The 25,521-nt window shown below is 45.1% G+C and overlaps 1 protein-coding gene across 7 annotated transcripts; it reads left to right on the top strand.

The window, feature by feature from the left end:
• The first annotated feature begins 6,271 nt into the window (after positions 1 to 6,271).
• Positions 6,272 to 24,935, top strand: EIF2D (eukaryotic translation initiation factor 2D). 7 transcript variants are annotated; one of them, XM_019952503.3, is made up of 15 exons: positions 6,275 to 6,465; positions 7,380 to 7,570; positions 9,062 to 9,145; positions 9,628 to 9,718; positions 12,278 to 12,385; positions 14,232 to 14,485; positions 14,987 to 15,104; positions 16,934 to 16,979; positions 17,371 to 17,474; positions 17,596 to 17,745; positions 18,115 to 18,204; positions 18,931 to 19,026; positions 20,090 to 20,210; positions 23,042 to 23,216; positions 24,730 to 24,935. In XM_019952503.3, exons 1-15 carry the CDS (start codon positions 6,410 to 6,412, stop codon positions 24,798 to 24,800), a joined length of 1,755 nt encoding a protein of 584 aa, XP_019808062.2. In that variant the 5' UTR covers positions 6,275 to 6,409; the 3' UTR covers positions 24,801 to 24,935. The 7 variants fall into 7 exon arrangements, with proteins under 7 accessions (XP_019808067.2, XP_073658614.1, XP_019808068.2 ...); XM_019952508.3 differs by lacking the exons at positions 23,042 to 23,216; positions 24,730 to 24,935 and adding an exon at positions 20,482 to 21,694 and having other exon boundaries at positions 6,272 to 6,465; XM_073802513.1 differs by lacking the exon at positions 17,596 to 17,745 and having other exon boundaries at positions 6,274 to 6,465.
• The last annotated feature ends 586 nt before the right edge of the window (positions 24,936 to 25,521 follow it).

Raw genomic sequence — 25,521 nt, 5'->3', positions numbered from 1 at the left:
CTGAGAACTGAAGAGTAATGGAAAGGAAATTTGACTTTTTGAAACGGATCTCTAAAAGAGCAATGAGAATGCTTTCATTTTCCCTGGGATTTGACGATTAGAAAGCAAGGCATCCTCTTCCCTCATACAGTCTTTTTTTAAACAAATAGCTTTGTTTGTAGACGGCCTAAGCATTCCAGGAAATACCATAAACATGAATGTGATCTCAAACCCATAGTTTCTGCTTCCTGTCCTCCAGTGTGTGCACCAAAATCAGAGTTTATCAAGTGTCTTTTATAGGCAAGGCCCTTTGCTAGGTACACAGAGGATCTAGGTTTTCATCCACACACCAAAATCCCCATGCCCTAGCCCCTCTTTCCCCTGCCCCTTTTTTGTTTTTCAGACACTAAGAATCAGTTCTTAGCTCATATTCATTGAAGTTATACCTACCATAGGAATTGAACACTTTTCATTCACTTTTCCTAAATACTCCTTTTTTCTCTGGCTTTACCTGCCTTTCCTGAGCTGGACCTCACAGGTCATCAGCATATTCCCACCATATGACCCAATACATAGGTAGGGTATGAGTATGTCTTATGCAATATTGGGGACACACTGATACAAAAAATTATTCATTTTTCATTTGAAATTCAAATTTAACTGGGCACCTTCTATTTTTGTTTGCTAAATCTGGTAACCCTACAGGTAGGGAATAAAATCTTTATCTGAACTACTTTGGATTAGACTTGAAATCTGGTCTTGGAAAAATCACCCTAAGTAACTCCCCTCTCCCACCTTTTCCCCTGAAACACACTCAAGTGTGTATAATCTTGTTTCCCACTTTCTTTTTTAATTTTTTAATTTTTATTGCACTGTACACGAGCCTGTCACTGTTGTGGCCTCTCCCATTGCGGAGCACAGGCTCCGGATGTGTAGGTTCAGCGGCCATGGCTCACAGGCCAAGCCGCTTCACAGCATGTGGGATCCTCCTGGACCGGGGTACGAACCCATGTCCCCTGCATCGGCAGGCAGACTCTCAACCACTGTGCCACCAGGGAAGCCCTGGATTTTTTTATTTACTAATTTTTTAAGGTAAATTTTACACCCAGTAAATGCACATATCTTAAATGTATATTTCGATGAATTTTGACAAATGTGCACCCGTGTGAAACACACACCCCAATCAAGATGTGGACTATTTCTATAACCCCAGAAAGTTCCCTCGTGCCCCTTTCCAGTTAATTACCTCACCCCAGAGACAACCACTGTAGATTAGTGTTGCCTGTTCTTGAGCTTCATATAAATGGAATTATACAGTATGTTCTCTTTAGTGTCTGGCTTCTTTCTCTCAACAAGTTGCTTTTGAGATTCACCCGTATGGGTGCATATCTCAGTTGTTGATTCTTTTTTATCAAGGAGTGGGAGTCCACTGAGTTGGATGTAGCACAGCGTGTTCATCCAGTCACCTGTCAGTGAACATCTGGGCTGTTTCCAGTTTGGAGCTCTTTAGGAAGAAAGTTCCTATGAACATTGTGTACGGATCCTTTTGTGAGCATATGTTTTTACTTCTCTTGCATTAGTTTCACAGGGCTTGTATTCGTTTCTCTTGTATTTGTTTGCGGTTAACAAATTACCACAAATTGGGTGGCTGAAAACAACAGAAATTTATTCTCTCACAGTTCAGGAGGCCAGAAGTCTAAAATCAAAGTGTCAGCAGGGTTGGTACCTTCTGGAAGCTCTGAGGGAGGCTATGTTCCATGTCCATCTCCTAGCTTCTGGTGGCTGCTGGCAACCCTTGGCATTCCTTGGCTGGTGGCTGCATTCCTCCAGTCTCTGCCTCCATTGTCACACGGTGTTCTTCCCTGTCATTAATCCTGTGTAGCCTGAGGGGCAGTGGACTGGGTAGATAAGCAGGGCAATGGGGCCTTGTGACTAGATGTAATGGATACTTTGGGGTCAAATCCTGTCCCCGCCCTTAATTTACAGGCTCTCTGAAGGCTGGACCTGAATCCTAGGCTGGGCTGACATCACTGACCCGAGCAAAGATGTTCATCTGCTTCTTTCCAAAGCAAAGGAAGCAGACATCAACGCTGGCAGACATGAAGCCGTTGTTCCTGCCCTTCTTCCCCAGAGTTTCCCCTCTCTGTAGATCCACCTCTAAACATCCAGCCTTCCCATACTCCAGAAGTGTTGCCCAATCCCAGATTCTAGAAATTCTCTTACCTTCAAGTCCTCTAGAAATGAAATGATAAACAAAACCCAGACTGTCTGGGCTTGGCTTTGCTGTGGACAGCACAAAACCAGAGGAACTGTGACATTCAGCAATATACCCGCAGCACTTGTCCCCTGGGCCTCTTTCATCTACAGCCTCTGCTGTGTGATCGGGGCAGTTCTAGCTCTAGGTTTGATCACAGGATCCAGAAGTACATCAGGCATCAGTTAAAAAGGAACATTTCTCTAAGGGTCTGGTACTATGTGAAATCCTGACTTTGAGGTTAAGGAAGCATCTTGACTCAGCCCCAGGGCTTTGCATCTACACTTTGCCTGTCCCCTGCCTAGTCTTCCCTCTTACAGCCACAATAAGAAGCCCACAGCTGGCTGCAGGGCTTCCATTCCTCCTCAGTCACCCCATGCACTTGGCTTTTCCTTCCTCCTCACCACAGACATCCAGCTCCGAGCTCAAAGGTCCCTGGGAATGTAGGTCATCTGTGGGGTTTTCCCATTAGGTTCTGAGAGTTTCCAACGACAGGTTTCTGCAACAGAAACCTTAGATCAGTCCCTTCCAGATCTATCCCAGGCAAGGAAATAACTGTAACTTTCTGAGATGTAAAAGATTTTACTTCTGAGCAGCTATACAACTCTTTTTTTGCCCAATTGCCAGTGTCTGAGGGTTCCTACAGGCCTCACCTGGGATCTCGCAGGTTCATTAGCTTTTGGGTGTGTGAGTTTGGGGGAGGCAATGAAGAGGAAAGGGGATTTTCAAAAGCCCAGCTGAATATTTAGTTTGAGCAGTCCCAAGAAAGGAGAAAGGACAGGTGGGCATCAAACTCACAAAGAAAGTCTTCACCCTGCTGAAGCAGGGGGCAGCTCAGGGCTCCCAGAGAATGTGGGGCAGGCTGGCTGGGAAGTGGATGCAGCTGTTCTCAGACTGGGTGCTCTGGTCTTGGCTGGCACCCACCTATCCCTGAATACCAGGCAACACATCAGTGCTGAGCTGGGCATAGTGGAACTCTGCCTTCTTCAGATTTGCCTCGTGGTTTTATTTTGCAAGTGCAAGCATCCGATGTGCGTATCTTTGCCTCCTGTGTCCCCCTTTTATATTGTGAGTTCAACATCTTAGGCTTTTAGGTTTTCAATTTCTACTTCGTAAGCAAAAGAGCCAGTGGAGGATGATTTCCTGGGAGAACAGCTGGACTGTACACAGTTGTGGCTTCAATCACAGTGACACGGACCAACTGGCTATCTCAGGATGCACTGGGAGTGAGAAATGCTTGGGTTCCTGTATTAGTTATGCAGCGCATCATAACAAACCATCCCCAAGCTTAATAACTTAAAACAATAATTATTTACCATCTCATGACTTCTGTGGACCAGGACTTCAGACGGGGCATAGTGGAATGGCTAGTCTCTGATCCCTGGTGGCTGGGGCCCCAGCTGGAAGGCTTGAAAGCATGTGGGATGGGACGACTTGCCCAGGGCTGGAGGCTGTGCTTCCAAGGTGGCTCAATCACATGGCAAGTTGGTGCTAGGAGATGGGTTCCTCTCCACACGGACCTTTTTACAGGGCTTCCTGAGTGTCCTTTCAAGATGGTGGGGGGTTTCCCCCAGAGCAAGAAATCTAGGAGACTAAGGTAGAAATGGCAATGACTTAGCCATAAGGAGTCACACAATATCACTTTGGCCATATGCTAATGGTCACAGAAGTCAGGCCTGGTCTCACGTGGGAGGAGACCACATAAGCACATGAAGACCACTGAGAGCCCTCTTGGAGTCTGGCTACCATAATCTACCCTCTGCTCTTCAATGATTCATGTGCCTCTTAAATGCAAAACATATTAACTCCTTCCCCAGGTCCCCTCAAATTTCACTCCTTTATCTGTTCAAAATTAAGGATCTCATCATCTAAATCAGGTCCAGGTGTGGATAATGAGCCTCAGGTGTATTTCCTTGACTATAGCTGCTTGAGTACAGTTCTTGATCTGAAGATCTGTGAACAAAAGATACAAGCTTTCTGCCCCAAACCAATTCGACATACAATGTTGGGACAGGCATATTATAACCACCTATAACCATTGTAGACACTCCCCAAAGGGGAGGAAAATGGGAGGCACGCAGGAGTCACTGATTATAGCTAATGCGAAATCCATCAAGGCATGTGTTGCCAGTTCCTTGATTATGGCTGAAGTCTTGTGAATGACGATTCTTGGCTCTACCCTCTGGACTGTAACTTCTACCTTTCCTTTTAAAAAATAAATAAATAAAAGAGAGCCTGTGTTTGCAGCTTACCCAAGAGTGGGCAGCAGGTTGGTAGCCCTGTGGGGCTGTACTGGAGCCACAAAGGGAAAGTTAAAGAATCTGGGCTTGCTGGACTCAGGGTTCAGCCAGCTTGCCTAGCAACAGGGCCACGGGCAGGGAGCAGACAGGTCCCTGATGCAGGCAGAGAAGTTGGGATGGTGCCCTCCTGGGGAAAGGGAGATCTTGCTCTGCCAATAGGGACGCAGGATGCTGTGTACAGAATCCCCTTGGGTCTTGGCTCCTACTTGTCGACCATGAATTAATTTTTAGGCTGCTAATCTGTGCCTTCTTAGCCAGGACATCTGGTGTGTACAATAGTTTTCACAGCTTGAAATTTCTAGTATTCCCTTGAATAACCTTCCTCGGCTCCTTGGACAGAGACTGCTTCGGTGGCTGTATTGCAATAGGACTGGTCAACAGCACAGAGTCTGGCATCACACCCCCTGAGTGTGGCTGGGTGGGGGCCCAAGCGGACAAGGATCTGTGGCACTCTCCTCCTCTGGGCTTCTCTGACTTTGGCTTTATGGCTGGGGTGGTTCAGAATAAAGGCATGGTGGGTCAGAAGTGCAGGAGGGGATGGAGTTGTGGCTGGCCTCAGATTAAGGGCAGAGATGGTGGTGGACAGAGACTGTGGAAGGCCTAATCTCTGTTATAGCCCAGATGGACTTCTCCTCTGTGTGACTGTATCACCAAATTAAAGCAATTAGGATTTTTTTTTTTCTTGGTGGATGGACACTCTGCTCTGAAATTTTCATAAGCAAAATTAAGTTTAGTAGGGGCCAGGACCCCAGGTATTAAAATCCTTGTATCCAGGGTACACAGCAGTCCCTTTCAGGGAAACCCTATCCCTCACCCCTGCCTGAGACTGTTTTTTGTTTGTTTGTTTTGGACTAATATCTACTATTTATTGGAAAATTTCAAAGCACCCTGCAACATATCACGTACGTTATCTCAGTGGTTTCTCACAGAAGCCCAGGGAAGTATGTATTATTACCTCCACATCTTACTGAGAATGTAAGAGTTTCAGAAAGGATAAGCCATTGGCCCAAGATCAAACTGCTAGGGAGAAGCCAAACCATAATTTGATCTTACTATGCCTCAAAATTATTTTTTTTATAAGCACTCTGAGTTTTAAAAATTGCTTTGGAAACAAAATCCCCCCAAATAATGCCAGAATGCAAAAGGTACATAAAAATGTCCAAAACTGTGGGGTTTTTTAACCAAAAATGTTTTAAATAACAGATTTGAAGATCATTTGTATAGTTTTTTCCTCTTAACAGGAGGTCAAACCTGGGACTAAAGTGGATCCCTTGTTATTGTTATTATCACCTCATGTAAATTAAAAAAACAGGAAGGAGAAAAGCTCGGAAAGAATTCTAGCTGAGGCCCCAAGTGTGCAATAAAATGTAAAGATCTTAATAAACAAAAGCCCTGAAGAAAAGCATTCAAGAGGCCCGCAAGTTTAATAAAACACGAGTTCAATTAATTTTGCGCAGCTGAACTAAACTGAACGGAATGAGAGCTGGCAGAGCTCCTACTCAACACACTATAACGCTGATGGAGTAAAAATGAACGGAATCGCTGTTGGCCCCAGAGATACTACAGACGCGCCCGCTCGAGCCACTCGCGTAGGCGCAGAGCCGAGCAGAAGGGGTGAGGCGCCAGGGTGCACCGCTCCGCGCAGGGATCCGCCCCGCCTTCTCCGGCCCCGCCCCCCACGCTTCAGTTCCCAGCCTTGCCACTAGGGGCGGCCGCGAAGCTGCGCGGCCCCGGTTTCCAGCCGGGCCCCTTTCCCAGCCGGGCCCAAGCATGGCTGCCCCCAGGACTGCGGGTCGGGAAGCCGCCGTGCTCGCGCTTTCCTGACAGCCCCTGGCTGCTGTGGTCTCCTTCTCTTCCCCAGGCCACTCCAGCAGACATGTTTGCCAAGGCCTTTCGGGTCAAGTCCAACACGGCCATCAAGGGGTCGGACAGGTGAGGGAGAGAAGAGCCTGCTCTGCCCACCAGGGCACCCAGACATCTCTCAAGCTCCGCTGGCTCACAGCCTTTTCTGGGCTGGGTCAGCCGACTTGGGGTGGAGGCCGAGGGGTACAGCCGGAGAAGGGACCCCGGGGGGCGGGCCAGGGTGAGTTAGACGTGTTTTGAGAGTGAAGATGGAGAGGAGGCCTGATTCATCTCCCAGGCTGTCTTTTGGATATTTTAGTGAGTTTACGAGAAAGCGTAATTCAATCAGCGCGTACTGACTGCAGTCTGTTTAAGGTGTCGTGGAGGATGCAGAAATGAAGGAAAACGGGGTCCCTGCCCTACCAAGAGCTTTGAGTCCCTTGGGAGAGATTAGATGGGGCACGGAGAACTACAAGTATACGAGAAGAAGTGTCTAGTGATTACCACTGGCAGGAGAGACAGATGGAGGGTGAGGTGAGAGAGGATAAGGCACATGTGGTAAGAGCTGTTTTGCAAATGAAGGTATCACCTTGGGAATTTTGGAGCCAGTGTTCTATAGTTGTCATTCTTGGTGCCCTAGCAGAGCTGTTTAATCATAGGTTGACAGATTTGTCAAGCATATATGAGAAAGGAGTGGGTCCAAGAGCTATGTGTGGAGTCAGGAAGGTAGGGCTTAGCTTCCAGTGGCAGGCTAACTTGGGTTGCTTACCGGATCTCAGTTTTTTCCTTTCTTTGTAAAATGGAAAGACATGCCCCAGGAACATGTGAAAATAGATGAGACATTGGATGAGAGAGAGAATGGGATGTTTTGGAAGAGTGAGAATAGGACATCATCAACCAGTCTTTTTCTTGGCCTTCGTGATTTTATAGTAAGTCTTGAGTCCTCAATATTTATTAAAATCCATCCAGGCAGCATACATACCAGGTATGTGTGCTCTCTGCAGGAGAAAGCTTCGGGCCGATGTGACAGCTGTTTTCCCCACTCTTGGAACGGATCAGGTCTCTGAGTTAGTACCTGGAAAGGAAGAACTCAACATTGTGAAGTTGTATGCTCACAGAGGGGATGCAGTGACTGTGTACGTGAGTGGTGGTAACCCCATCCTATTTGAACTGGAGAAAAATCTATATCCGACAGGTATGACAATGGGATGGAGATGGCCATTACTATGGTCCTTGCCTAATATCTGTTTCTTCCATTAATCTGTCTTCCTTAAAACAAATAAATGCAAAATCTCCCTAAGAATCTTTTTGGATTTCGTGTCCCTAGAATTGGGTCTTTCAAGATCAGAAACTGCTATAAAAGTGAGGGGAAAAAGGGTTAACACAAAAAAGAAGGTGGTTGCCAAGGGAAATTCTGAGGTGAAGAAACACTTGTTTCTAGTGGGTTAACTAGGGATTGGAGCAGAGGTCGTGAAAAGGGTGGAGTTTCAGGGCATGTAGAAAATGCTTCTTAGAACTTTCACTAGGGGAATTTTCTTAAGATACTGAAGAGATGCTGTGATGGGAAAGAAGCTGGGTTCGTTAAACTCCATACCCAGCTGTCTTCGTGGTGGACTTTGGTTGAGATCTCTCACAGGGATTCTTTCTTAGGCTCTCGTCTGGCTCTCAGGATTCTTTGCTTGCTTTCTTTGTCACAGATCTCAGAGAGGCAGTGTCCTTTTCTCTTTTCCTTGGCTGCTGACACCTACTTTGTCATTTGGGGGCTTTTCTTCCTCCCAGCTTGGCTGCAGCAATGCAGTGCAGTCTCCTACCCCAGGCCACCCCTACCCCCACCCTGCTTTGCTGCTGTACACATACAAGCCCTTTTTGATCTAAGGGTTTTACTGCTAATCCCTGTGGAAGCAGAGAGAATAAAAATAATAAACATGGGAAAGTTTCAGAATTTCTTACAGGCTTGTGCCCTGGTTTCGGATTACTTGCTTCTGAGGTCATAAAAGGAATCCTCGTGGGGGCTCTGTCCCTACTTTTATCCACTATGGCCATTAGGGGCTGCTGCAGTCCAGGTGGAACGATAGGTGCCTCCACGTCTCAAGTGACACCCAGTGTCTTAAGTCTCCGCCTTCTTCAAGACTGCAGCCTCCTTGAGAAGGGAGTCAGCCTGCCGTAAACTATATGGAATGTGTTTCCCACAGGAAAAGGGGCACTCAGTTCCCAGAGAGGGGGAAAGGGATACTGGACAGGCAAAAGCAGATGTTCACTTCATCACTAGTTTTAGCCTTACACATAAATATCCAACTTTGGCAATTAAACAGACAAAGCTGTAGCTCACTTCATGTGTCTTCCGACCAGTAAAAGTGATAACTTCTCAAGATCATAGATTGAGAGAAACTACTGCAAAGAGCTCAATATAAATATGTAAAGAATGCAGGTCTCTAAGGCTAAAGGGAGCAAGGATTCTAAAGTAAATAGCATATAACATATAAACCGCTTCACAAACTTGGGGTAACCTAATTTAAAAAAAAAAAGAATGCAACTTCTTTGGGCATCCCCTTACAACCTTCTCTCTAGCTTTGAGTTGAGTTTCTTTTCTACATCTTGATTAATGTGCCCTTAGTGTTTGGCTTTGCCATTCCCCAGGGGGTTGACTTTTGGGCAGTAAGTGTTTTCTGGCTCTCTTCTTGGACAGTGTACACCCTGTGGTCTTATCCCGATCTTCTACCAACATTTACAACATGGCCCCTGGTGCTTGAAAAACTGGTAGGGGGAGCAGGTAAGAGTATTTTCCTATATTCTGGATACTGGCTGAAACCTACTTAGTAAAGGCCAACTACTTTAATAAATGCATCCATTTTGTGCATTCATATGATTGAAAAATAGAATTTTTCCCCATGTCTGTTGCATCTCTTACGTGGCTGCTTCTATGTGCTCTCTGGGCCTCTCTGACCCTGCTGTAAGGCTTAAATAAGATAAGTAACATGAAAGTGCTTTGTGAACTGCCATATGCTATACTTTAGATTAATAAACTGAATTTAGGAAACCAGAATAAGATAGATCATGGAACTGGACCCTCAGCTTGGCGCTTCAGTTTGACCACTAGTCTCCCAGCAGGAAAAGGTCTGATCCTCAGTTTGCCGCTTTTAATTTTCATTATGAATAATGTAGTTGATGCTTAATAAATGTATGTTTGTTGAGCAAATGAATAAATGATGAAGTAAACTGTGGAGTTAGTTGCAATGCTTTTGTTTCCTGCAGATTTGATGCTGCCAGGACTAGTGGTGCCCCCTGCTGGTCTGCCTCAGGTACAGAAGGGTGACCTCTGTGCCATTGCCTTGGTGGGGAACAGGTACTGTGCCAGTCAGCTGTGCCTATGGGGAAAAAACTTAGGGAAAACTTGGGAGGGGTGGGAATGACAACTTCACAGCCTATGGATAAAGGATTAAAAGAAAAAACAGATTCTTCCTGAACAATTAGAGAGTGGGGAATGGCAGTGAGCCTGTGGGGTGTCCATACATCTGGGCCAAGTGTATTTGCTCCTGCTGCTGCTTTTTTAAAATTTATTTGTTTTTTTTCTCCTTTAAAAATTTTTTTCTTAGATTTACAGAAGAGTTGCAAGTATAGTACAGAGTCCTGAAATATTCCTTACCCAGCTTCCTGTAATGATAACATCCTGTATAAACACAGTTCAGTTATCAACACTAAGGAATTAACATTGGTACAGTCCGTTTGACACTATTACAGACTTGATGCACATTTCCCCAGTTTTCCCACGATGTCTTTTTTCTTTTTTTGTGTTCAAGAATCCAGTCTAGGTACCACATTGCATTTAGTTGTCATGCCTTCTTAGTCTCCTGTCTGTGACATTTTCTTGGCCTTTCCTGCCTTTCATGGCTTCAACATTATTTTTGTCTAACATCCGCATCCTCATCCTCATCTTTTAATTATTTTTAATAGATTTATTGAGATATAGTTTTCATACTATAAAATTCACCTGTTTCAAATGTACAATTCAGTGATTTTTTTTTTTAGTATATTTACAGGGTTGTTCAGCCATCACCACAGTGTCTCTTTTTTAAAATAAATTAGGAAGTAATCGTATGAACAGTTCTGAAAAATCAAAACCCTCTCACCCCATAATCCTTTTCTCCTAGAAGTAACCATTATCATTCTGATGCATGTCCTTGTCAGCCTTCTTCAATGCATATATACACGTGCATATAAAATGTATGGTCTGGGGTGTGTATGTTTAAAAATACAAATAAACAAACTTTATCCCTATTACTTTTTCACTTCAGGTAGTGGGGACATTTTCCGTGTCAGCAAGCACAGATAAGCTGAATCTTTTTACCCGCTGTGGGGTGATGGGAAAAGTCCTCTTCTAGTGGACATTGTGGTTGCCTCTACTTTGTCTCTATCACAAACAAGATCTTCCTGATGCCTCTAGGGACACTAGTGCCAATATTTTTCTAAAGTAGATACTAAGAAGCAGAACTGTTTGGCTGAGGATCGTGCATACTTTCTGTTGCCCTATAAAAATGCTGTGTCCCTCCTACCTACAGGGTATATGGAGTCTGTTTCCTTACATGCTCACCGACACTGGATGTGATGGGTCATTTTCATTTGTATCATCCTGAATGAAAAATGACATCTTATTATTTTACTCATTGCTTCTTTGAGAGAGAAGCATAGTAGGCATGGGAGGGGTCAGTGTTTAAAGATCTTACTTTTGCTGCTCATATTCTCCTATTTTCCTTGAACCTTTTGGAACCAAGCACCTAGAAATGTTTCCTTCCTTGTTTACCTGTAGCAAAACTTGAAGTTGAAAAGAATGGTGAAATTATTGATTTTTCCCCCCAGTATTCTATCCAAGATAGGAGAAAACTACATAAATGTGTATTTGGCCTCTCAGTTTGGCATTTAGAATGTATGTGGGAATGAAGCCTAGGTGGTTTATGGAAGGGGATGAGGGTACAAGGGAGTTTACTAAAACTGCAAGCCAGGTTCGAGACTGAAGTTCTTGAGCCATTGACCATTCCAAGGGTGGAAGACAAAGATCCGTCTTTTAGGAACTGGGAAAGAAGCCAAATTCAAAGATTCTGTGGCAGGAACTGACCCATGGGCACAGTAAGTGGAGCCACCGGATTAGCAAACATTTTTTTGAAGTTCAGGTGTTGGGAAATCTGCCCTTGAATCATCTACCTTAGGTCCAGGCAACGTTGCCAGGCTTGTATATTCCCCTCCTGTTAGCCAGCTGGACACCAGTCCTTACAGGCAATGTGTGAGCATTGCTGAGTAACAGTGGGCTGACAGAGATTTCCATTTGGGCTTTGGTAGTTTTTTTGTAGTTATTGTAAATGTGGCTGTTTTTTATACTTTGGACACATCCAGTTCTTAGATAGATAGTTATACAGAGCAAGCCCTGTTACAAAGAACCAACTCAGAAGGAACCTTTAGTTGGTACCACTGTATCTCTCTTCTCTCTTCCCTGTGGCATCCCTCAGCCTAATTTATGGCATATGAATGGCCTCCCTTCTGAATTTCCATATAGGATGGCTATGCCTTTTTTAAATGGGGAGATAATTTATATTTTTGAAATTAAAGAAAGGAAACTTTAAATATCCTTCTGAGTCCTGCCTGGGTTTGATTCATAATAATATAACAATGATAACATCAGCAGAGGAGTTAATTACACAGAAGGGAATATTTGGTCAAGGAATTTTTGGAAGTCATATGTGTAGGTAATTTGAATAAGATTGAGACTGCACTGAGTTTTAGCTCTGTGATACAAGTGGATGCTTCAGATTTGCAACCGTGGTGCTTTGAACACATGTGTAGAAAGCTGGTCCTGACATGTGCCCTCCTGGAAGACTTTCCCTGACCCTTGTCTCTGGCCTCCTCCTCTCAGAGCCCCCGTTGCCATCGGAGTTGCTGCCATGTCCACAGCTGAGATGCTGACCTCAGGTCTGAAGGGAAGGGGCTTCTCTGTGCTCCACACCTACCAGGACCACTTGTGGTGGGTTCCATGCTTTTTCTGTTTTATAGGGAGCTAGGTGGGCGGAGAGAGCACAGGGCCTGGATTCAGAAGTGAGAGTTTTGATCCCTGCTGTGTCCTTAGTCAAATTGCTGACCCCAGACATTAATTTCCTTGCAAAATGTGGAGAAAAAAAAATATATATATATATTTGCCTGTTTAGAAAAGAAATTACAGAGAACTTTATTTTCTAGGTGAATTGTAGAATCCTAGGGCTGGAAGAAGGCCTTAGGGACTGTCTTCTCTGCCTCTCAGTACAGTGATATTCTTTATTTTTATGGCACTGGTCGATCTGGCCTTTTCTGCCGTGTACATTAAGGCATTTTCTGACCCCATGACGAGTGCTCGGGAATTCTCACATCTGAATCCAAATCAAAGTAGAGTAGATCCTCAGGCACCAGGGTGATAACCTGATTACTTTCATGTTGTTCAAGTTCCACATTTCGGATCTCGTCCTCATTATGGAACTTGCACTTTCTCACTGTGACAGTTGCTCTCTGGAGCTGTATGTGAGTTTATTTTCTGGTTATTTTCTTGTCATTTAACCAAAATAGTAAGTAGTGCTTTTCTCGAAAGCAGTATACCTGGTCTTTTGGCCAAGTGTTGTGGCCTGTTGGTATAGATTTACCCTTACGTTTTTAGTCAGTCTTGGAGTTACTTATTTTACAAGTATTGGCCAAGCCCTGCTTTGCTGGAGGTACAGCCTCATCAGTCTGGGTTTCAGCAGGCATTTGAGGGCTGCTTACTCACGTACTCACAGCACCTTGTTTTCTGACTGTTAGTCTGGGCAATTAAGGTCCTGTTGTCTAAATTGTCTTATCAGTGGCTGCCTCAGTCCCCCCTCCTCCCACCCTTTCAAAATACTTACGGTATTTACCTGATCAGAATAGCCTAAACATACGCTGTGGCCTCACTAGTAGCCATACTAATAAGCCCTTCTGCAGCTGTTAGTAAAACTTTGTTTGACTTGCATAATCTTAGTAACATAAAGCTTTTTGCTTTTACCGCTCTGCTACGTGGCATCCCTTTTTTTCCTGTCTTCATAAGGCTTAATGGCATAAAACCATTGTAATCTCTACTCTGCAGGTTAGATTGCATTCTTTTTTTTCAATTGAGGTATAGTTGATGTACAATGTTATGTTAGTTTCAGATGTACAGCCAAGTGATTCTAGTGATCATTAGTATATCTAGTGATTCTAGATATAGATATATACATATATGTTCCTTTTCAGATTCTTTTCCATTCAAGGTTATTACAAGGTATTGAATATAGTTCCTGTGCTGTACAGCTGGTCCTTGTCATTTATCTATTTTCGGTTGCATTCTGATTTAACACAGAAGCAACTGTTTTTGCAGTCTTGAGCAGTCCAGGTGTTTGTAATTTGTTCCATACGCTCAACCTTGGGTTTGTATTTCACCAAACTGGTACTACAGATGAGTTTGCAATCTTAATTTGGTTATTTAATTCAAAATAGTTTTATTTTTAATTTATATGAAGGGAATACTTTGGAAGGGGAGCTCTACTTTAACTATGTTGTCTTTAATCTTTCTCTGTTCCTGTATTTCTGTTAATAATATTATTATTCCTTTGGGTTAAGGAGGAGGCAAGAATTACTCTCCCCATTTCAGAGATGAGGAAACTGAGGCATGGGACTTCTCTGGGCCCAGAATTGGAAACAGATTTTGAGAGGCACACCCAGGTTCTCTGGCCTCTCCTGGACACCCCTGCCTGTGGGTCTTACTCTCTCTGGACCCCCACTGACCCCCTGACCGGGGCTGGAGAGTGTTGCGGCTGCTGCTCCGTGTTTCTGACATGAGGTTTTTGCAGGCGATCTGGAGACAAGTCCTCTCCACCATCCATTGCTCCACTGGCCCTGGATCCCCCAGATCTCAGTGAAGAGAAGGGGTCTGTCCAGGCAGACACCACCTTGCAGGGAGACATGAGGCGCCTGACCCTGGAGGGAGAGGAGGAGGAGGGGGAGGTTCAGCAGAGGTGTGGGGAGAAGTCCCTGTCGGAAGCCACAGAAGACCCCAGTGTCGGGACCCTGAACCCAGACCCCACGGACAGCAAGACCCTTCAAGGTACAGCTCTGGCAGAAGTAGGGCAGTCTCCTCTCAGTGTAGGAGACTTAAGTGCTCTCCTCTGCTTCTGACTAGAGCGGCACTACAGCTCCGGGAGGGGAGGGGAAAGTCCTTATTTTTGCTGAGGGTGGTGCCGCAGCCCTTTGCCATCTTACCTGGGAGTCTTCCGCATATGTCGCGTTTCCCTGGATACCCGTCGACTCTGCTATGTGGACTGTTCCCAGCTACACGGCCCTCTTAGTTTTCTTCTGCCTCTGACTTCTCTATCAGAGAAGCATCTGCGCCTGGCTGGGTGGGACTTTGTGGCCTGACCCCTTCTGTGGGGTGAGACCTCTGTAAAGGCTCAGTGTTCTAGAGAGTCTGCGAGCTTTGGTGCCTGGGAATGGGCTCCTTCAGAGCTGAGGGGTAAGGTACGGATGTCACTGTGCGGGGAGTTTACCTGTGCTGCGCGGGCCTTCTGCGGCCCTCAGGAAGGATGTGGTTCTTGTCTTTTCCTTGCAGAGCAAATGGACGAACTGTTGCAGAGATGCTTCTTGTGTGCTTTGAAGTACCGCGTCAAGAAGGCTGACCTCCCTTTACTCACCAGCACTCTCCTGGGCAGCCACATGTTCTCCTGCTGGTATGGAAGGATGGTGTGGGCTGGGGGCTGGGCGGTGGGTCTGTCTCTTGCTCTTTGGTGGTAGGATGGGACAAGGCTGATGGGGGAATTGTTTTAGGGACATGATGTGGAAAGAGTGAAGTGGAGGGTTGATCTAGCAAATACTGAGTTTTAAAGACTTAAGTTTTAGCCAGTAAAAGGATGTTGAGGAAATGAAGGTTAAAATTCGCAAGGCGCTTTGAGCACTGCCTCTGCTGTGGTGATTCTGGGCTCTTTTACTGATCGGGCAGCATGTCCTGCCCCGGAAGGGCCCTGGGGCAGCCTGTTTGTCTGGAGGCTTCAATCCCCTCACACCTTTCTGAAGAGTAGGTGGGCCAGATTAGGTTGTGTCAGCAGGAAGAATCGGTGTGAACCCCCCACCCGACCCGCACACACAGCCACCAGCAGAGGGAGTGTTACATGTGGGTTGAACCTGGACTTTGAAGACAGAGCCATCTGGGCTCAAAAACCAGCTCCCCAGGGTGTTGGAGCAAAGGTGTATTTGAGCCCATTACCAGGCTTCTCTGAGCCCTGATTTCTAACACTTGTAAGATTGCTGTCAAGATCAAATAACCTGACATTTAATAAGCACCCAGTAAATATTATCATGTCAGGAGATTTGCTTATTGGTTTTCACCTCAAGTCTGAATTTCTTTCTGAGAATTTTGCTCTGTTTTTTAAAAAAGTGGTTTTAAGGGGCTTCCCTGGTGGCTCAGTGGTTGAGAGTCTGCCTGCGGATGCAGGGGACACGGGTTTGTGCCCCGGTCCGGGAAGATCCCACATGCCGCGGAGCGGCTGGGCCCGTGAGCCATGGCCGCTGAGCCTGCGCGTCCGGAGCCTGTGCTCCGCGACGGGAGAGGCCACAGCAGTGAGAGGCCCGCGTACTGCAAAAAAAAAAGAAAAAAAAAAAAGTGGTTTTAATGTAATTCTCTTCCTCTACATGTGAGTTTCTTTAAGGCATTCTATACACGTATGGGGTCTGGAGTGCGTGGCAGGATACTTGGTAATTTGTCCTGACCTTGCTGGGTTGAAAGTAACTGGGAAAGGGGTAGAGGTTCTTAACCTGGGGTGGGTTCTAGAAGGGATCCCTATGAATCCCACTGCTTTTGCTTGTCACATTTTGAGAGAAGATGTACGTTCTGGGGAGATAGAATGATTACAGCTTTCGTTAGGGATCTTTCCCCCAAAGCTAACAGTCTATAAAGAGTCAGATAGTAATTATTTTAGGCTTTGCAGGCCCTACAGTCTCTGTTGCAACTGTGCAAGTCTGCCATTGTGGCAGTAAAGCAACCATAGACAGTGGATGAACGGGCATTGCCAGATTTGGCCTGCAGGATGTGGTTTGCCTTGCTGCCACAGTGAGCTTGGTGTTGCAGACGCTCACCTGGAGGTGAAACTTCTGAGGCCACAGGAGCCTGTCTAGTTTGAAAGGAATCTAAAGCTGTATCTGGTACAGTAGCCACAAGCCATGTGTGGCTATTTAAGTTTAAATTAAATAAAATTTAAAATTCAGTTCCTTAGTCACATTCGTCACGTTTCCCGTGCTTAATAGCCACATCTGTCTAGTGGCCACCACGTTGATAGCAGAGAACATTCCATCCTTACAGAAAGGCCTATTGGACAGCAAGGACCTGGAGGAGCTAAAGTCTGCATCTCTCTCTGATGCTGCCGATGGGCAGAGAGCTCTGGAACAGCGGCCTCTTTCTGAACGTGCAGGAGGAAGGCTGAGGAAAACGTCCTCCTCTCAGTGTCAGGCAGGCCGTACCACTACTGCTTTGTTAGCTTAACTTGCCTTTTCCATCTGCCATCAGCCCCGAAGGACGACAACTGGACATAAAGAAGTCAAGCTACAAAAAGGTAAGCGGGTCCCTTCTCTGCATACCCACACAGGGAGCTGTGTAGGGGCACACGTGGCGTGAGCTGGTGGACATGGGGAAGCCCTGTCTGCAGGGCTGAGGCTAGAATTAAGCTTTTTGATTCCAGGTATAGGGGGCGGAAGAAAACTCTCCCTGGGCTGAGGCAGTTGGGTGGGCACCCACTCCCCTCTCTCCTTCCCACCCCTTTATATCTGATCCAAGTTCTGAAAGGCTTCACCGGCAGGGGCCCTTCCCTTCCTAACTGGATGAGGACAGGGACTGTCCCACGTCCCTCCCCGGGACCTGCCCAGCTCGGTGTCTGGCATGTCTCAGGTGCTCAGCGTGTGTGCAGAGTCGATGAGGTCCCCTACCACTGGCCCTCTCTCCCTTAGCTCTCTAAGTTCCTGCAGCACATGCAGCAGGAGCAGATTATACAGGTGCAGGAGCTGAGCAAAGGGGTGGAGAGCATTGTGGCTGTGGACTGGAAGCACCCGAGGTGAGTGCAGGGGGCCTGGTCACCGCAGCTCAGCTGGCCCCAGGGCACCTGGGCCACGGACCGGGAATCGCCGAGACACTAGTATAAAATGTGTTTTTTCTTTCCTTCTGCTGGGTTTTAGGATCACATCTTTCGTCATACCCGAGCCCTCCCCGACCTCCCAGACAATCCAGGAGGGTAGCAGGGAACAGCCCTATCACCCTCCAGATATAAAATCCCTCTACTGTGTCCCAGCCAGCATGACCCTGCTCTTCCAGGAGTCTGGCCACAAGTGAGTTTTTGGAGAGCAGCCCTTCTCTGCCTGCTTGGTGTTCTGGCCTATAATCCTTTCAGCCTGAGTAGTGTTCTTCTGTGACTGGCAAAACCTGCTCTGCCCCCTCCTCCCTTTCTCCCAGATCCAGCTTCAAGCCTCCTTCCCCTGGGAAGGGTCTCTGGACTAAGTGAATGAGAGAGTAGGTCTCTCCCTTTTCTACCTGTAATTATTCTTCACACGGCCCTGCTGGCCCCTGGCAGGAAAAGGGAAGAACCCAGAGGTCGAGAAGCTGAGGACATCGCCCTGCTGAGCAGGAAGTGAATCTTGGTATTTACAGTTTGTCTCCCAGCATAGCGTGAATAACGCCCCCCGTCACTTCTCACCTAGGAAGGGGAGCATCCTCGAGGGCAGTGAGGTCCGAACAATCGTCATCAACTACGCCAAGAAAAATGACCTGGTTGATGCAGACAACAAAAAGTGAGTGGATGGGGAGGGGAGCTCGCCCCATGTCTTTCAGTGTTCATCTTCAGAACATGTGGGGGGTGGCTGGGAGGGAGGGGTGCAGGAGATCACAGACTGCTAGCAATAATCAAGGCCAGTGGTTTCTAAACCATGGGCTGTGGACACTTAGAGCTGTGGTCTAAGGTAGTCAGATCCAGATATGCTGTCAACATTGACTGTAGCCTGAGTATGCATCATCTCATATGTATCTACTGTTGATTTTCCAATGCACTTGCTCTTGTGAGGAACAAAATGCAAACTTTAAAAAATTTTACCAAAGCCATCTTAGCTCTTTGGTATTCTCTGTTTTCTTAGTAAGTGGATATAGAAGGTAAACTACTAAATGAAGAGTGTTTCATTAATTTTTTTGTTTTTAATTTCAAAAGATACCCTCATGATCAAAAAGTTGGGAACTACTGGTTTAATCATGGTTAGTTAGTAGCAGAAGTGAGCCGGGATCCCGGTCTTCAGAATTTTTTCCCATCCCACTTTCCCCTCCACTGCCTGTTTCTCCTTTGTTCTAGGAAAGCAGATGTGTACCTCCCATCCAGAGGGTACGTTGCTTCATGGACTGTGAACCCCTAATTGGTTCTAATAATCCTGAATGACTTTAAACAACACATAACACATGAATCCTGAGTGGACCCTGGGATCAGAAGGGGCGGGGCTAGCAGTTCTTTATTGCCTTTTCTTTCCCTTTAGTCTTGTGAAATTGGATCCCATCCTATGTGACTGCATCTTAGAGAAAGGTGAACAGCACACAGTCATGAAGCTTCCATGGGACAGTCTCCTGAACAGGTAGTGGGGATTGGCAGCCCCTCCCCAGTGTTTCCATCCCCTCCCCTTAATGTCTATCACATTGGACTTCAGAATTGTCCCTCTCATCAGCTCTGACTTTCTTTCCATAATTCACACCATGTCAGTCTACATAAACACAGGCTTGGGTAATTCTGACACGGAGGGTCTTTGGAGCGATATGAGCCAACACAGTATAGAAGAACTTGAGAAGGAGAGAGAAGAGGAACATTAATTAGAAATAAGAGCTTCAAAAAAAGAAGGTGTGGGTGGTGGGTGGGGATTGTCTTAAAGTCTTTTCAAAGGAAGGATTCTTATACTCTTTCTTTTCCGTAGACCCAAAACTGAAAATAACTTGTATAAGGAGTTAGCAAACTAGCCTGTGGGCCAAATCCGGCCTGCTACCTGTTTTTGTAAATAGGGTTTTATTGGCACGCAGCCACACCCATTTGTTTACATATTATCTGTGCTGCTTTCCTGCTAAATGACAGAGTTGAGTAATTTCAACAGAGACCATATGGCCCTTGAAGGCCTAAAATATTTACCACCTGGCCCTTTCTAGAAAAAGTTTGTCAATCTCAGTATATATGCTAGCAAAAGAAAATCTGGTTAGACAAAAGGTAGAAATTCCTTGTGGTAAAGGTGTCTATAAATGATGCATGATTGCAGCATGTCAGAAATGTGAAGCAGCACTTTATTCTGCTGGGTAAGGGAGACTCTTGAGATAGTAAACTCCACAAGCCCGCCTGGGCAGGTTTTCAGAAGGCCAGGCAAGTGGACAGTTTCTAGGGGCTCGAGTCTCGGATGTTCCCTTCCCTGAGTCAGTGGGTCTTGACTGTGGCCACACTTTGGGGAGCTTTAAAAAATGAATCTTCCTGATGAGAGTCTCTGACTTAATTGGTCTGGGGTTTAGCTCCCTAGCTGACTTGAATGACTCTACTGTACAGGCAGAGGTGAACCGCCACCTGTAAGGTCAGCTTCCATCTAGCTGTCTGCTGGGAATGGGATATGAGGAAATGGTTTCTGCTGGCTTTATCAGTCACCAACTCATTAACTCCTGTTTCAGATGTTTGGAAAAATTGCAGCCTGCCTATCAAGTGACCTTTCCGGGACAAGAGCCCATTGTGAAGAAAGGCAAAATCTGCCCAATTGACATCACCCTAGCACAGAGAGCTTCTAACAAAAAGGTAATTTTTAAAAGACACAACGTTTGAAGATGGTGATTTAATGTCCCTGCTAAGTTCTAGTCTCTCTAATGTGATCGGAGGTTTTTAGATTGGCCTTAAACGCCTCAAAGATTGTTTAGGAAACACCCATGTTTGTGTGACTGGGCTAGGCCCTATGTAAAACAGGTAAAGCTGACCCCCTCCCTCACTGCTCTCTAGGATTTTGTGCTAGGAAACTTGCTAGAGCCTGGTTCTAAAAGTAAACAAGATCTTATATTTATTTTTTTCTTAGAACTATGGTAGGGGCTTTCAGCTCTTACTCATTCTGTTACCTCTTGGGCCTTGCTCAGTGAAAATAACTACTAAAGAATCGCTGAAGGAGGGACTTCCCTGGTGGTGCAGTGGTTAAGAATCTGCCTGCCAATGCAGGGGACATGGGTTCGATCCCTGGCCTGGGAAGATCCCACATGCTGTGGAGCAACTAAGCCCATGCGCCACAACTACTGAGCCGGCGCTCTAGAGCCCGCGTGCCTCAACTACCGAGCCCACATGCCGCAACTACTGAAGCCCACGTGCCGCAACTACTGAAGCCTGTGTGCCTACAGCCTGTGCTCCGCAACAAGAGAAGGCACCGCAATGAGGAGCCCGTGCACCACAACGAAGAGTAGACCCTGCTCGCCGCAACTAGAGAAAGCCCACACGCACCAAAGAAGACGCAACGCAGCCAAAAGAAAAAAAGAAAGGAAAGAAAAAAAGAATCGCTGAAGGAACTGAGTGTGTTTAGCTTGGCAACACAAAGTCGTAGGGAACAAATTACATCTGTCCTCAAATATGTGAAAAGCTGTACTTGGAAAAGGAGTGCACTTATTTTGTATGCCTTGAGAAGACAGAAATAAGATTATTGGGTAGAAATCCCAAGAAGCCAGACTTGGGTTCAAAATAAAGAACTTTCTAGTAGTGTGTGGTTATGAACGTGGGCTTTGAGATTAGAGACCTGGGTTCCAGTGTGGCCTTGCTGCTTGACTTTGAGCAAGTTACTTAATGTTATTTTGCCTGAGTTTCCTTATTTGAAGAATGGGGATAATACCTACCTCATAAGGCACTGTGAGGATCAAATGAAGGAATATATGTAGGCGAAGCACTTAGAATAGTACTTGGCATATAAACGTTCAATAAATGAGAACCAAACAATGATAACCTTAATAATTAGCAATAGCCGCCATTTCTTGAATGTGTAATTATGTGTGATGATGGTTTTGTCTTTATGTTAAAAAGAGCCCTTGTCTTTTGGCGATACATACGGAAATATTTGCAGACGAGATCTGATGTCTAGGGGGATTTGCTTTAAAGTAACACAGGAATGGGGGTGGGTGGGGATATAGATGAATCAAGGTTGGTCATGAGTTGATAATTGTTAAAATTCATGATGGGTACATGGGAGCTCATCGTACTATTCTACTTTTATTTATGTTTTAAATTCTCCATAAAAAAACTTTTAAAAAGTATATGAATTTTTTCATTATTAAATTTGTTATGGTGATCAATGGTCAGTGATCTTTGATGTTACTATTGTGAAAAAGGTTACAACTCGTTGAAGGCTCAGGTGATGGGTAGCACTTTTTAGCAATAAGGTATTTTTTAATTAAGGTATATACTTTGTTTTTTAAGACATAATATTATTGCAAACTTAACAGTATAGTGAGAACATAACTTTTAAAAATATTTCATTGAAGTATAGTTGATTTACAATGTTGTGTTAATTTCTGCTGTACAGCAAAGTGATTCAGTTATACATATATATATTCTTTTTTGTATTATTTTCCATATGGTTTATCACAGGATATTGAATATAGTTCCCTGTGCTATACACTAGGACCTTGTTATTTTTCCATCCTGTATTTACTAGTTTGCATCTGCTAGTCCCAAACTCCTAATCCTTCCCTTACCCACCCGCCTCCCCCTTGGCAACCACAAGACTGTTCTCTATGTCTGTGAGTCTGTTTCTGTTTCATAGATAAGTTCATTTGTGTTGTATTTTAGATTCCATATATAAGTGATATCATATGGTATTTGTCTTTCTCTTTCTGACTGACTTTGCTTAATGTGATAATCTCTAGGTCCGTCCATGTTGCTGCAAATGGCACTATTTAATTCTTTTTTATGGCTGAGTAATATTCCATTGTATATATGTACCACATCTTCTTTATCCATTCATCTGTAAATAGAATGATAGATAGGTTGTTTCCATGTCTTGGCTATTGTAAATAGTGATGCTACGAGCATAGGGGTACATGTATCTTCTCGAGTTATAGTTTCGCCTGGGTATATGCCCAGGAGTGGGATTGCTAGATCATATGGTAGTTCTATTTTTAGTTTTTTGAGGAACCTCCGTACTGTTCTCCATAGCAGCTGTACCAATTTACATTCCCACCCAGAGTGTAAGAGGGTTCCCTTTTCTCCACATCTTCTCAAGCATTTATTATTTGTAGACTTTAATGATGGCCATTCTGAACAGTGTGAGGTGGTACCTCATTGTGGTTTTGATTTTCATGAGAACGTAACTTTTATATGCACTGGGAAACCAAAAATTCATGTGACTCATTTTACTGTGATACTCGCTTTATCATGGTGGGTCTGGAACTGAACCCACAATACCTCTGAGGTGTGCCTGTATTGGATGGGGTAGAAAGAAAAAATCAGTTTAGAAGCACAAAAATTAATTATTTGGATGAAGGTACCATGGTTGTAGGGATGGTGAACATAGTGGGTGAGGAGGCTTCTGAGGCCCTGGAAGGTTTCTGGAGGGGAGGGCATGTGGTCCGTACCCACCATCAGTCTTCTGTCCCCCACAGGTGACTGTGGTCCGGAACTTGGAGGCCTATGGTCTGGACCCATGCTCAGTGGCTACCATCCTCCAGCAGCGATGCCAGGCTAGCACTACTGTCACTCCTGCCCCTGGGACCAAGGACATCCTGCAGGTTCAGATCCAGGGAAATCAGATCCACCACCTCGGCCGGCTGTTGCTCGGTGAGCATCCCCTCTTAAGAAGCAGACACATTGGTCTAACTTGGCAAAGATCTTCCTACCAACTAAACTCACCCTAGTGAGTTTACCATATATGTAGCTTTTAGCAGCCAGAGAGAGGTAGAACTAATGTTTGAACTAGATCCTTTAGCCCCCAAATTCATTGTTTTCTCCACCATGCTAGTAGTTTTCTTCCTGGTTTTCCTTTTTTTGTAAGACATTTGTTGAGCACCCAAACTTTGCTAGGCACTTTGCTGGGCTTTTTGCAGGCTTGATCTCTCTGAATCATAACGATGCTGCAGAACTGTTTCTGTTTTGCAGATGAGGAAACTAAGTTTCAGTACATTGCGCTGAGACATTCAGCTGTTCAGTGCTGCAGCTGGGCTCTGAACTTTGATTTGCTTGACTCCCAAGCCTAGGTTCTTTCTACCAACCCTGAGTCACCCAGCCTCCAGTCTGTCCTCAATGCCAGCTGCCGGAGTCAGCTTCCTAAAACAATGTGATCACATCACTCCTCTCTGAAAAACTTTTTATATCTCCTTAATGCCTTCAGAATAAACTCTTAAGCTCAATAAACAAGACCCTCCCAGCCCAACCCCATCTTCCATCCGGGTTCTCTGGCAGGTCCCTGATCCCCACGCCAGGCTTCAGCCGTGCTGGTCTCCTTTGCTGTTCCCCATGTGCACCTGCATATTCACACCTGGGTGCTTTCCTCTGTGTTGTTGCCTCACCTTGCGTGGCCTCTCACAGCCTGACCTTAAAGGCTCATTGGCCCAGCTCAGGGGTCACAGGAAGCCTGTCTTAGAACATGTCCCTTTTTTTTTTTTTCTGTTTCCTTAAATTGACATTTAAAAAACTGCTAACATAGTACTTTCCAATTGTGTTTATATTTCTGGTTAGTGTCTACAACTTGGCTAATTTATTCTGTTGTCTGAACTCCCTGTTAGACTGAACTTCTTGAATCAAAGACCTTACCTTTTTCATCCTTTTTTCATGCCCAGGGTCTGGCCCATAGTAAATGCTCAATAAGCAAATTTATTTTATGATCTAAGGCAGTACCCAGCAGTTAACTTTTACAGTTGAGCCCCTTTCAGTGAAAAACCCCATACGAAATACAGAGGAAAAAACATAAACACATGACTGAACTCAGACACACACATTCTCTCTTGTGAGAAAATTATAAATGCCTGAAGTACACCTAGAAGGTAGCTATCAACGTGAAAATTGCTGAAATACACACTTCATCCTCGAGGTGTAAGGATAAATGGTCCATTCCCGTTGGAGTTGAGTTTGAGCTGGGTGTAGAAGAGCAGGTCATATGATGGAAATGGTTTGAACTGAGAGTTGACAGCAGGAATGAGCACACAGTGGGGCAAGAGGGCCCGGAGGTAGCTGTGTAGATTGGGGACCTTGGAGGTCGGGGCCAAGGAGGGTCATTGTAGACAAAGGGGAAGGAGTTGCGGGGAGGAGAGCATACACATGCCTCACTGAGGAGTTTCTGCCTTTTGGATTGTAGAAGAGTATCGGCTTCCTCGAAAACACATCCAGGGCCTGGAAAAGGCCCCCAAACCTGGCAAGAAGAAGTGACAGACTCTTGTTTCATGTGGTTGATCCAGAGGAAATCCAAGCTGTGGGCTGGTAATTTATATGAGTATTTTCTGCTTTTGCAAATTAAAAAAATATATAATTCTTTACCAAAATAAATTTTTATTCTAATCTAAATTTGATTTCCCTCCTGTTTCCTCCACTTAGCTAAAATGTACGAAGTTTTCAGATCAGAAGCCATTTTAAATGGACACTCAAGGCCGTTGTGGCGTGCCTTTTCCATTCATGTGGTTTCAGTCATTTTAGTTTGTCCTCTGCTTTCAAGGCTGAATAGCCCATGCAGAGTTCAGGCAGGTGGGCCCTTCCCATTTTTAAAGTCCCTCTACCACATATTCAACAGCCTCTTGCTATTCTTACTACCTAATTAACCTCCTAGCCCAAAATCACTCCTTCACATCTTTAAAGGGCTATTTATATAGATATTTATATTTGTCATCAATCAAGGCAAAAGAAGGAAGGGTTGGCCTTAAGTTCTAGCAAAGTTTAGGCTATACAGAAATAAGAAACAGTGAAAGCATATTAGGACATGGAATTCTATACAACAATGAGTTTTCCCCAACATTGGCAACTGCCACTAACAGCCGTAAGTTGTGATGTGGCTGCAAGATGATGGCTTTGCTGCAGTGAAGTCTTAGCCAACAAATGCTTTCTTTAGCCTCAAACTTCTTCACCTGGGGCTCATGGAAGAGGTCTTCAGTTGATC

The sequence above is a fragment of the Tursiops truncatus genome, chromosome 1 (genome assembly GCF_011762595.2).
Source record: "Tursiops truncatus isolate mTurTru1 chromosome 1, mTurTru1.mat.Y, whole genome shotgun sequence".
In the NCBI taxonomy this organism is placed as follows: domain Eukaryota; kingdom Metazoa; phylum Chordata; class Mammalia; order Artiodactyla; family Delphinidae; genus Tursiops; species Tursiops truncatus.
This window is presented reverse-complemented; position numbering and strand designations above follow the sequence as displayed.

What these genes read in the sequence shown, in the direction of transcription:
- EIF2D (XM_019952503.3), top strand. Translation starts at nt 6,410, where the DNA reads ATGTTTGCCAAGGCCTTTCGGGTCAAGTCCAACACGGCCATCAAGGGG. An exon ending in GGACAGCAAGACCCTTCAAG is followed by an intron (nt 14,486 to 14,986) that starts GTACAGCTCTGG and finishes TTTTCCTTGCAG; the next exon opens with AGCAAATGGACGAACTGTTG. An exon ending in TGGGACAGTCTCCTGAACAG is followed by an intron (nt 19,027 to 20,089) that starts GTAGTGGGGATT and finishes CTCCTGTTTCAG; the next exon opens with ATGTTTGGAAAAATTGCAGC.